The sequence below is a fragment of the Dunckerocampus dactyliophorus genome, chromosome 11, assembly GCF_027744805.1.
Source record: "Dunckerocampus dactyliophorus isolate RoL2022-P2 chromosome 11, RoL_Ddac_1.1, whole genome shotgun sequence".
Classification (NCBI taxonomy): Eukaryota; Metazoa; Chordata; class Actinopteri; order Syngnathiformes; family Syngnathidae; genus Dunckerocampus; species Dunckerocampus dactyliophorus.
The window spans coordinates 24,736,841-24,749,716 of NC_072829.1; the positions used below are offsets into that span (position 1 = coordinate 24,736,841).

Genomic DNA, 12,876 nt, shown 5'->3' on the forward strand with positions numbered 1-12,876 from the left:
CGACGGTAAAGGATTGGTGGTCCAGCGGCATCATTTCCATGATGAAATCACAGATTGCTTTAGCCCGCAGGTGCAAAATCTCAACACTTGTTGAAAAACATTATCAGTGAAGCACATCAAAGACAAGATCCCAACAGCAAGGGAAAGGCAAAGGTCCTGTCCACACGGGAACTTTCCTGGCATTTTATTTTAAATTTTTGGCAGGCTGAAAAAAATTTGCGTTCACATTGTGCCGGATTAGTAAAATTGTTACATCCAAACGAGAACGAATCACTGGGTGAAAACGATGTCATACACAAGGCACATCCACGTGTGGCGCTGTAACTAGACACACAGACAGAACCACGTGACACACCAAAACTAGGGCTGGCCGATTAATTGAAAATCGAATCGACGTAAAACTGTTGTGTCGGTTATTCCGTTTTCTTAGTTGTAGTTACACGACAGACCGCCAAGGGACGCAAAGCATCAAGGCTGCCAGAACACCGACAGAAGAAGTAAACACATGACACTATCCCATCCAGTCTGACTGCTGCACTACACAGAAACGTGGAGGAAGAATGGAAAACACAGCACATTCGTAAAGTTTATGGAGTCGACAGTACAAAGCGAGCAGCTTGTTCGCAGGAGGAATTCCGTGTCAGTTGTTAGGACACACTTTGGCTTCGAAGGGGATGACGTCGACCAAAAAGTAGCAAAGCTTTATAAAAAATAGTTTGTGTTCAAAAGGTAGGGTACGTTTTAATTGACTTTATTCTGTACAAGGATATACAGTATATTTTGCTAGCAAGAAATTGTTCATCTGTGCATATCCATTTCACTTGTTTCAAAATTATACAAATATTTACAGAACAAACAGTTGGGAGTGGAATAATCGAGGCTGGAGGTTCAATTAACTGTGACTTTGATTTCTGACAAAATCACCCAGCCCGACACCAAACTATAGAAGAAGAAAGAATGCATGCACATACCCATGTATGTACCGTGTACAACGTGTACCCACGTTGTACGTCTTCCGGTTCCCAAGGCTTATCTAGACCAAAGTGGAATTACTTCTACGTGTCATTTTGGGTGAGTCTTGTCCGTCGAAACATTTTGATATTATGTTGGCTTGTCGTCAAAGCTCACTTCTGGTCACGTGATGGCAACCAGGGTTTTCAGATTTTGCCATTCTGGAAGTGGTTTTCAAAAAAATACCATTTCAGAGCACCCAGAACGCCGTTTCCGTGTGGATGAGAGGCTGAAACGCTAAAAAATATTTTGCCGTTTTGACCAGAAAACATTTCCATGTGGATAGCCGCTTATTTCTAACACCTAAACACAGCCAGTCAAAACTCCCTCACCCACAGCTGCATGCAAGTTACACACCCCCAACGACACCACACACACACACTAAACAAGTTTCTCTCCAGAAACACACTTAAGTCTGTGAGCTGAGCCTGACATGACAAAGCTAAGAGAGCTCTTAGGACCATGTTGACTTTACACCATCCATGGCCACACAGATGCCCAAAAAAACAAAAAATCAAATGCCACTAAGTGGTCATAGTCGTGTGATGCATCTACAAAGTTGGTTCATATTGGCCAATGAGTGGTCCTGGATAAACGTAACCTTTGTTTTTCTCTTTGAAATGCAATGGTCGTACTGCTATGAAAGTGAAGATATTTTACAGACACCAACAAAAAAATGTAAGAGGACCAATAAAAATGCTGCCCATTTATTATCAGAAATAGCCTTGAAGTAAAAATTTTACTTAATGAAAGCTTGGCTGTATCATCTCTCCATGGAGTTTTCTGCACACCAATTTGACCTTGGAAGAAAATAGCATGACATTTTTTGTTATGGCTATGGCGCTTCGATGTTTAAGACAGCTGCACGTACAACTGTCTGCAGTTTTGGATACCTTTTGGTTATCTGGTGTTGCATTTCACTTTTTCACTTTGGAAACAATTGAGAGATCACAGCCTAAAAATGAAACAACTGGAACAAAGATTGATGATGGAAATGCTTCAGTATGAAATCTCCAGACGTTTGGCCAGGCTAGTGCTGGCTTTCCTACAGAGACTATGTGGACCAAGTAGAAGTTGCACAGTTGGCTACCTGGAGTCATCACAGTTCAATTAGGATCAACAATGAAGGTCTTACCTAATAGCTAGTCAACTGTCTCATTGTTGTAATTACATTGCTAGGCATTTTTCCAAAATAAAGTGGAACCTCCAAAGTTGAACACAGTAAGTTATAGCGGGTAGATTTGCTTTTCCCATTTCATAGTGAGAGAATGTTGAAATTGTTTTTTGGTGTTTTTTTTTGTTAAAAATCAAGCTTGGTGTATTTCCTGCCAAAAGATCAATACGATTGAACACAGTCGTAAGCAGTAGGGGTGTAACGTGATCTCGCAAGATTAAAACCTGACAATATTTCTTATATTTAAGGTTTTAAACCGTGTCAAAAAAGTAGCGGCTTATCGTCCAGAAATTATGGTAGTAGTAGCAGCTATAGATGCAGTCATAATTTTAACTATATAAATTTTATTTTTTGTTTGTGGAAAAAAAGTTCAACAGTTAACAGCATCATGCTTAGGTCATGCATGCAAAATTACAAAACATCTCAAAATTACCTGCATTGTTTTGTGACTCAGTTTAAAAAAAAAAGTCTGTTTGTCCAGTCCTATATTTTGTTGTAGTTTTCTTAAAAGTAACGTTAAAATATTGTCTTGTCTCGTTCTCGTGAACCCAATATCGTGTATCATCTCGTCTCTTGAGCTGAGTGTATTGTGACATCCCTAGTAAGCAGACATTGGTTCTCAGATTTATCCTATTATCAGCAACATCTCTTCATCAGGGCCATTTTCAACAGCATACCGCTTGTCCTCATTAGGGTCAAGGGTAAGCTGGAGCCCAGCTGACTTCAAGCGAGAGGTGGGGTGCACTCTGGACTGGTCACCAGCCAATCACAGGGCACATATACACACCCATTCACACCTATGGCCAACAGAGTCTCCAATTAAATGGACATGCATGTTTTTTTGGAATGTGGGAAGACACAGATGCCCAAACAGAGATTCAAACCCTCCATCCCCTGGCTGCACGGCCAACATGCTAACTACTAGTCCACTAGAAAAAAATATATTCACGTTAAAAACCTACGGAACTGAGTGAAAAATCACATTGATGATAATAATGTACTGAAAGCCCTAAAGGATGCATTTTGCACTAAAGGTCAAAATGATTTCCTACCACTAATGAGTCGAACGTGTGGCTTATTGCTCTAGTTTGTTCCTGTCTATACTTAAATTCCAACGCAGCCTCCCTACGGCATTTCCAGTATTCATGTCTGGGCCTAATGACCACTGCTGCCATCTCCCGCTGAGAGCACCAAACCGTAATGTAGGCGCACAGCCTGCAACTTTGACCAGCAGTTGACACAGTCAAGGAAACCCGCAGAGCTCTACAAAAAGCCATGCGGGCGTCCCAGCCCGCTCTGCAAGTGGATGCATGCTCTATGGAAGAGCGTGATGAACAGGAAATAGGATGCGTCTGGAAGGCTGGGTGGGAAGTCAAAACCTCATGTCTGGGATGCAAGACCTTCTTTGTCATTAAGGGGAAGTGCGCCTGTCTCTTTTGTCTCCAATTAGTTTCTCTGAAGAGCACAGAGACATCTTTAAGAGAGGGCTTTAAATAATGACCCTTCATCAGGCAGGGGGGTGGATAAGAAAAACAACTTTACTGGGCTTGCTTTGAACATTTAGAGGTAGAGAGGTGAGTCAGCATAACAGATGGCTGCAAAGATCATGGGGACAATATGGTGTAGCTCTATAATGGATGGGGGGTGTCTGCAGAGAATGAACTAAAGCCATAAGGCCAGATGAGCAAGGTGCATTAATAAAACGGATACCACTCAGTGGCACTGGACAATTCATTCTTTTTTTGGCAGATTTCACTGCCTGAGTAGACAACACTTTGGAAAGTTAAGTAAAGAGATCAACAAAGATCCTTATCCTTTGACTTTAGCTCTTCGCTGTCTGTGCAAAAAGGCAGTTGGCTCAAAGTAAGAGAATGTTTCTGACTCATCTTCACATGAGTCCAGACAGAGAATTCCTTCCATTATACTGCAGCTCTGCTGCCATCATCATCATAATCATCATCGTCGTCGTCGTCAACCCCCCGTACAAAACAGGCAGCTTGTCAATGAGTTCAGCCTCTGCCTTTAAAACTAAAGCAAATGCTAGTAGCTCACTAAAAGTAATATGCGTCTAAGACATGGCTCACCAAACACATCTGTGCAATACATAAAGTTCAAAAGTGACCCACTTTACAGTTAGAAAGATACAGAAGCTTGAACGGCGATTTCAGCTTCAGGGTGAGTGGATTCAGGGCTGCTACCTGAACTTAATACCCATGGAGGGCATGGTGGTGTTTTAGATCATATAAATAGACAACAGATGGCCAGGTGTGAAGGTCTGAGTAAACGGTATTTGTTTTACGCACACTGTTTACAGAATTCTGCAAAGAAACATTGGTCAAACCAAAACTACAAGCTGCTTAACACGACAACACAAGTGAAAAACTCTGGGACTAAAAAAAAAGTAGAGGCAAGTGGAGAACTTGAGAGATCAACAACGGAGTAAATGATTGCGAGGAATGAGGGGAAAAAAGTGCAGGTTTATAGGAGAATTGCAAAGAGGAGACTATTTAGTAAATAGCAGTAAACAGATGCGTGCAGCTGCATGAGATCGGATGGCTCATGTAAGTGCTGTGTGTTCTCATTAAACCCCAGGGGACCCAAATAACAACAATGTAAAAGTGGGTGGAAAAAAAACAATTCACATAAGAATCTTGATTCACGTCTTTGCAAAAAGGTCAGAAAAATCATAATCAAGTATGTTATGAGCTTATTATAAACAAAGATGCAAACATCAGCAATGACTAGCAACACTACATGTGGAATACAATCGGTGAAGACAATAAGAGTTTTATTCTATATTATACATATATCTTATGATGTATCCTGTTCAAGTACTATCTTATGTGTGTGACTTTACCAACCATTGAATACATTAACCACACCCGCATGCTGGCCTTGTACATCCTGGATATCATCTAATCGATATTCTTAGTTAATGAATTGAGAATCAATTTCCAAATGCAAAAATATGAAGCACATAACTTACTGAATATTTATGAAAAAATAGCAACAGTATGGAGGAAAGAGCACTTTTACTAATGGGTTTCAGACCACTCTGTGCATTTCCTTTGGTGTACCGAATAAAGAACACTATAAAAAGCCCAATTATATGTCTGACTTATCCTAACTTTTATTTACTGAATTGGTTTGGCACCTGAATGTGAAGTACATGAGTGTTATACGACTGAAAGTTTACCTTGGGAAGCACTGGCGTGGCTTTCTTGCTCTTCTTCTCTGAGGGATCGTCCAGCATATCCGGCTCAAAGGTATACAGCTCTGCCAGTTCATTCATGGTAAAGTGCCTTTCAATCTGCTGCTGGTCCACCACACGGAATGACAGAGACTGTTTGGTCACCTGCCGGTCATAAATCTTCTCTTCCATTGTGCCCTGACAAGAAGAATAAGAAACAAGAGAAAGTTCAAGGAATATCAGTTACTTGGTCCCAAGAAGTAACAGGATTGTGGTATTGTTAGCTTGGCTAAGCTCATAGAGGTAGACTGCTTCAGTAGATCCACCAGAAGGCACAGGTTTATTCATATATACAGTCATTCCTTGTTGATCGCGGTTAATTGGTCCCAGACCCGACCATGACAAGTGAATTTTGACAAAGTAAGATTCTTTATTTATAAATGGAATACTTTCGTAGTTAGAGCATAGAACACCTATTTACGACCTTCTAAAATATGTTTTTAACAGTATTGGAGCCCTCTACACATGAAATAACGCCCCTATAGTCAGTGTTACACTCATATTACCAATTACGAAGGATGACTGTATTGGCTGCTAAAGCAGCAAAAACAAACTGACAAGATTACCTGTGCCAAGAACCTGTAGACAAAAACTGTCTTCAGCTGGCCAAAGCGATACACTCTGAATATACTCTGGATGTCATATGAAGGATTCCAGGAGGCATCAAAGATGATCACCCGGTTGGCTGCCACCAGGTTGATGCCAAGGGAGCCGGCTCGTGTTGAAATGAGGAACAAACGACCCCTGGAATAGATTAAACAGAGCAAAAGAATTGCAGATTCGGTACTATTAAATGTTGAATGAGTATCTGCAATTTGAATGAGTGAATCACCTTATGTTGTTTGGGTCATTAAACTCCTCTGCCCACTTCTTCCTGGTGGTGGCGTTGGTGGAGCCATCCAGACGATAGTAGTCAATATTCCTGAACCACTTGCCTTCACCTTATGAGACAAAGGAGCGTAAAGAAACCTGCTAAACAGCAGAAGGGCCTTCAACAACACGTCATCATCCACTAGACCCGTTTCTTGTCAAAGCGGACCTGGTTCGGGTATTAGCATATAGGTGGCTACGGCGGCTGGAGGTCCACTGATTGTAACCTTCAATATGGCCACCCCCTCACTAGCTTTCATCAGCAACAGTTCAGTATGTTTCCAATTACAGCACTGTGATCTTTTCATTACAAATTACAAACCCTTGAGCAAACATTTTTGGTGGAATAAAAAGTCAAGGTCTAATCATTTTCAAAATAAAAGTAAAAACAGCTGCTGAAGTTTAATTAGGAACATGACCTTACACCAGTGGCAGTGTGTATGCGTGTGCACACTTAAGGCCAATAAGGACACAAGTGCATACAAAAAAAAAAAATTACATATTGCATGTGCACTGGCTACAAGGAAGCTTGCATCTCTGCATGGAAAATACTACCCAAAAAACAATGTTAGTATTTTTGGTATCTGACACAGTTAGTCAGTTCAAAGGCTGTGGTGTAAAACTATAAAAAATAATTTTGGGACAAACACAAAGCTCAATACAGCTGCATAAATCAGTAGCTGGCTCTACATTATTAAAATGATGCTTGGTTAGTTTAGCTCATCATGACACTAAGAGCAGCATTACAAAGCAGAACATTCAGTGGGAAGCTGATCACAGGCAAATATAGGATCATTCAGTGAAATCATCATTAACAGCCTAACAAGAGAGGCAAATGACATCTTCCTGAATAAAAGACAACATGTGGGACCAAAGCACAAAGCCCACCTTTGTATGGTGAGATCTTCTCTTCATCTGCAGCTCTGCAAGACAGCTCCAGGAAATCCTCTATCAGGTCCAGAGAGATAAGAGACTGACTGAACACCAACCTGTGGACCGGCACAAAGATTCCTTGGTATCATTTTACTTTTTAAACGCTATCCAATTACACTACAAACCAGCAACACACAAACAGTACATTCCAGAGATGTGTGCAGATATCCTGAGAGAGTCGACACACTTACACTTTATCTTCCACTTCCTCTGCCATGCGCAGAATCTCGAAGAGGACCATCATTTTCCCAGAGTGGTCCAGGATTTCGGCGTCAGCCTCAGTGACAAACTCTTTGTGCCAGTCAGCGGTGGGGCTCCCTGGTGCTGAGCCAGAGGACTGAGCTTCTTTGCAAAACAGACACACAATTTAGCCTTAAACCTGTACAAAGTCACAACACACTAACTGAGTTTGTGCCAAATTAACAACACTATTAACACATATAATGACTGACGTATGTTAACATGCACATTACAAGTTTGTTATTGTTTTATTAAAATTACCAAACACAAGGTTCTTTTGGGATTTGTTTATGGGACACAATATGCATAGCCTTCATCTTCTAAATGGTAAAACCCACATCTGGCAATGTGTGACCACTCAATGTTCATCATCACATTTTGTCCACATTTGGTTGTCAAGCTCAATTACTTTCAGTTGGAACATGCAAAGCTCTTCTGGAGGCTCCAAACTTACGCTCCTCTACAGACTCGGCCCTGTTTCGCCCCTCTCCATTCCTGCCCCGAGAGCTGGTGTTCCACTCCTTGATGACTTCCACATCATCGCTATCAGAGTCATCAGATCCCTTCTTTCTTCCCTTGCCTTTCTTCTTTTTCCTATTAAGGAGGGACAGTGGAGGACACAGGGTCAGCAAGAGTAACAGATGGAAGAAAAGGGGGAGTTCAATGTGTCTCTCGCTTTATAAATATCCAGCACAGAACTGGAATCTTTACTTTTTTTGCTTTTCATCCTCTGAGCTCAGACTCATGGAGGATTCGTCAGTTTCTGAAGCGATGAATTCCTCCATACTATCCTCGTCAAAGAAACCCTGCAAGAAAAAGAAGCCCAGTCAGGCTATAATGTGTAGTCATGCAGTTGGACCAAATACTGAAGCAGAATAAATGCATATGTGATGAGCAGAGGTGCAGTTTATTTTCTCCTGTTTGGAAAACTTTTTGTTTTTCCACAAAACGAGATGATTTGCACTTCTGTATTCTACGTTCTATTCTAAATTATCACAGTGTTTAGTGATGTTTCATCTTGTCTTCCCATTCCTACCCTGTTTTCTTTACTGATGTAATCCAGCTGAAGGCACCAGGGATGGGTCCAGATCCTGCTGAGCATCTGGAAATCCTGGAAGAGTTTGGTCCCTGCGCGGCCCCGGCTCCCCTCCAAAGCCTTCCCCACACCTGCAATACGAGAAAGAGATTCCAGAATTTATTTTATACGTGTGTGTGCGCGTGTGCATATATCACGAGACACTCAGTTCACGAGATGAGACAAATTTTTAATTTCTACTACGTTACACACTCTTCTGCACTCTGTGTGTATGCTCCAGAACCCACCTCCACCCACCGGGACAAAGACAGTATGACAGACAAAAGGGTTCGCTCACTCAGTGCTAAGGTGTTGAATGTAATGCTCCAAGTGAACCATCTTCCTGCCTGTTTGGAGGCGAGAGATGAGGAAAACAGACACGCATGTACATGGCAATATATTGAGGCCAGCAAAATTTCTGAGTTCATTTTCTGTTATTCTTAATCAATTAATTTATTATTGTCACAGACCTAGTGCCCAGGAGTCATTTTTGTGAACGAGAAATCTTCACATCACATTTTAATCTCGCTAGATCTCGTGAGACCCCTTACACACACGCACGCACACAGTCCAACACGAAGAGGTGTCGAAATATGATATTCCTTTCTTTAGACCAGGGCTACACCAGGTGTCAGCACCCTTCAGGGGAGGCACAGTTTGAGAAAAATAAAGAAAATCATTTTTCAAACCTGCTAACCTAACTTCAGTTATGTCAAAGTCAAAATAAATGGAGTCTTAGCTCCCACGGTGAAACAGTAAACTACGTTTGGGTTGAGAATTTTTTTCCCCCCAGCTGTTGGGAGGCTCACACTTTGAAAGCCCCTGATTAAGACAAAACTAATCACACCACCAGAGGGCATAATTCCCACAAGATATTTGGTGTCTTCAATGTGCAAGTGTGGTGGCAGCAACAGGTTAAGAGTTTCAGGAGACTGTTTGAAAGCAGCACTAAAGGAGGAAACGTTCACCACTTGCAGCCTGCCTGGTGGTCTTGGGGGTAAACACCCTGCAGAGTCACAACATCAGCACTGTAGTGGCTAATGAACCAAAGCACATGGCAACAAAATCGCCCACGGTATCAGTCCTCTTTACATATAGAAACCAACCCGCCTGCATTTGTTTTCATTTCTTGTACAAAAACTCTGGTACCCCCGAACCACCTACACGTCATCCACTCCCTTCACCCGCCCCTCCACCTCTGTCCCCCCCCCTTCTCCCAGAGCTCTTCATTAGGGAGACGTGGGAAACTGTGCTTAAACCCTGCCTGCGGCACTTTGCCAGCTGCCACTCTTACACTTACACACACACACACACACACTCTTACATACAGTGCCACATTCTGAGAGGAAAGTCCACTAAACGACTTAACAAAGCGGAACAGAAAAGTGAAAGAGCAGAAAAGGCAATGGAGTTAAAAAAAAAAAAAAGAGTCAGAGTAAATGTCACCCAGTTAAGGGAGCACTATAAAAGAGAAACAAAACCTGTAAAAGGATTCCAGCTTATCGAAGGTTGCACGTTACCAGTGCAATCCTCAGTGTGCTTTAGTTTTCTCTCTGGGTGAGTCCAGCATAGCAGCCCCTAGAGGTCATGCAGCAAATAACACCCAACTACCTCGGTAGACCTTTATACACAGCCTGCTTGAACCAAAATTTATCTGCCAACTCTTGCTGCTTGAAAAGTGTGTTTTTTTATTTATATTTATATATATATATATATATATATATATATATATATATATATATATGTGTGTGTATGTGTATATATATATATACACACATATACATATATACACACATATACATATATATATACATATATATACACACACATATATGTGTATATATATATATATGTGTATATATATATGTATATGTGTGTATATATATATATACACATACACATATATATATATATATATATATATACACACATACACACACACACACACACATACATATATATATATATATATATATATATATATATATATATATATATATATATATATATATATATATATATATATATACATACATATATATATATATATATATACATATATATATATATATATATACACATATACATACATACATACACACACACACACACACACACACACCAGACGCTGTGCTACTGATGTCATGCATCTAATTGCTTGATTCTGGGATCCTGGGTCATTATGTAAAAGCTTGCACTGCAATATCCCACCTACAATGGATTCTGTGCAAAAAGCATACACAGTATATTGCCGATTTTCTGTTATGGCTCAGATGCATGGAATTTGGGGGGGGATCTCTGTGTAAAATGGTGTGTTGTGATAATGCGGGAAGAAAAAAATAAAAAGTTTCCATGCATTGGAGTCTCACCAGTGAAATGCTCCAGGTAGTATTTGTAGAGTTTACACTGGATTGGAGTAACTCTGATGGACAACACATACTCATGCTTGGGAGGCAGGAACTTGGTGAGTGCAGTGTAATCTTTCCTCTGAAAAAGCAGAAAAAAATCCTCGTTGGAAAAATCAGTGTGATAACCAAAGTAGAGCAGAGAGAGCGAACATGTTACCTGAACACATCCAGCCAGCATCTCATACAGGATATGAGCCCTCTTCTTCATGATGCGTACATCTTGCATTGTGGAGTCTGCACACTGCCCGTTCTGAATGGGATTGATGAAGCGATTGCGGAACTCTTTAACTGACCCGAGCAGGTTCTCCTTGATGAAGTTCACCATGCAGTGGTCTGATAAGAAGGACAAGAGAGTCAGGAGACCTCAGCTTTCAGAGACTGATCAAACAGTAGGGAGGCTTACATTCAATAAGGTTATTCTGAAGAGGCGTTCCAGTTAGCACAACCCTCCTCCTTGTCCTGATGGAGTTCATGGCTTTGGACACAGCTGACGCCTCATTCTTCAGAATGTGCCCTTCATCACAGATCACCAAGTCTGGACCTGAGGGAAAAGTAAAGTGGAAAAAACAAAAAAATGGGTATAATAGTCGATAAATTGTGTGGAATTGGCTGTTAATCACATCAGGTGACGAGATGCTGATTCAGTCTCTAATATTTCAGCTACATTAAAGTAGATTATAAAAAAAAGATGAACATCGAAAATTTTAAAACTCGAACAATCCATTAATTTCCCCCAAAGGCAATCAATGCCATTATGTCACGCAGTTGGCCTAGGAATGCCTCAACGTCCTCAAGGTGGAACTGGACAGGGAAGTCTGGGTTTCCATACGGAGACTGCTGCCCCCGCAGCCTGGGCCCGGACAAGTGCAAGAAAATGGATAGAGTTCAATTGTATGTGGTGTGAGTTAGGTTAAAGACACAAGCATACCTGGATCAACCAGAGTCTTCTGGAATGTCTCCTTCAGCTTCTTGCTCTTGATGTTCCTGCCCTGTGTCAGGTTTCGGTACATCTCGTAGCCAATGATTAAAATACCCCCCATATCTTGCCATTGCTGGAGGGCGACCGCTCGCTCCTGTGGCCTCTTTACTGTGGCCAGCTCTGTCACCTGTTTAATACATCACGGATCAATGGGTAATCCTCCAAAAAAAAGATTGCAGATGAACAGCTGCCAAAGCAAGTGATTACCTCTAAAGACTCATCATCTTTCATTCCCTCCTGCCATTTCTCAAACTCGTTGACCCAATTAAGGACTGTGTTTAGGGGACAAACCACCAGGGCTGTTGAAAAGTTGAGCTTCTCACAAAGGAGCAGAGTATGAAGAAACGTCACCACCTCCAGGAAAAAAGGGCAACTGCAGTTAGAGTTGATTCAAGGGGATGGTGCTGTATTATTAGCCATTACCATATGTTCTTTATTGTACCAACATAAGACATATAGGCATATCAGCTCAGCTGTGAGCATTAACACTGCATGGGCGAACGTAACACAGGCTACAATCACAGGCTGCATCTGCACCACTCACTGAGAGCTGCTCTCTTTGACTCACCTGCAATGTTTTTCCCAGACCCATACAGTGTGCAAGGATGCAGCCAGAACCAGCAGACTTCTCAATCTTCTTCACAGACTCACAGCAGCAGTCCCACATGAATTGCACCCCTGAAACATGACAACAAAATGAAAGGGCTTATTAATACAAACAAGCTGGTTAGAGCAAATACCTGACTTTCTATAACTGGGATTCTCACATGGTCCCAACATGGACCCACATTTTCCAATGGTCATTAAGTCGCCATTTTACATTTTTATGTTGTTTTTTTACACTTTAAGTAATTTTTAGTTTTAGTTATTTTTGATTATTTTATACACTTTTAAGTGATCGTCATATTTATATTTAATTCCGTTATTTTATTTTTT

The 12,876-nt window shown here is 41.1% G+C and overlaps 1 protein-coding gene across 4 annotated transcripts in view; it reads right to left on the reverse strand.

Annotated features, from left to right (window-relative positions):
- The window catches only part of atrx (ATRX chromatin remodeler), a 36,418-nt gene that overhangs the window by 9,846 nt on the left and 13,696 nt on the right, over positions 1 to 12,876 (reverse strand). For 2 of the 4 annotated variants that reach the window (XM_054792241.1, XM_054792239.1), the window contains exons 16-29: positions 12,509 to 12,618; positions 12,148 to 12,294; positions 11,890 to 12,067; positions 11,365 to 11,502; positions 11,119 to 11,294; positions 10,923 to 11,040; positions 8,515 to 8,645; positions 8,190 to 8,284; positions 7,933 to 8,072; positions 7,430 to 7,583; positions 7,194 to 7,294; positions 6,268 to 6,376; positions 6,002 to 6,179; positions 5,382 to 5,573 (exon numbers count right to left, since the gene is read on the reverse strand). In XM_054792241.1, coding sequence (XP_054648216.1) covers positions 5,382 to 5,573; positions 6,002 to 6,179; positions 6,268 to 6,376; positions 7,194 to 7,294; positions 7,430 to 7,583; positions 7,933 to 8,072; positions 8,190 to 8,284; positions 8,515 to 8,645; positions 10,923 to 11,040; positions 11,119 to 11,294; positions 11,365 to 11,502; positions 11,890 to 12,067; positions 12,148 to 12,294; positions 12,509 to 12,618 — 1,967 coding nt within the window. The remainder of the gene's footprint in view (positions 1 to 5,381; positions 5,574 to 6,001; positions 6,180 to 6,267; positions 6,377 to 7,193; positions 7,295 to 7,429; positions 7,584 to 7,932; positions 8,073 to 8,189; positions 8,285 to 8,514; positions 8,646 to 10,922; positions 11,041 to 11,118; positions 11,295 to 11,364; positions 11,503 to 11,889; positions 12,068 to 12,147; positions 12,295 to 12,508; positions 12,619 to 12,876) is intronic. The other 2 variants (XM_054792243.1, XM_054792240.1) reach the window with 1 other exon arrangement.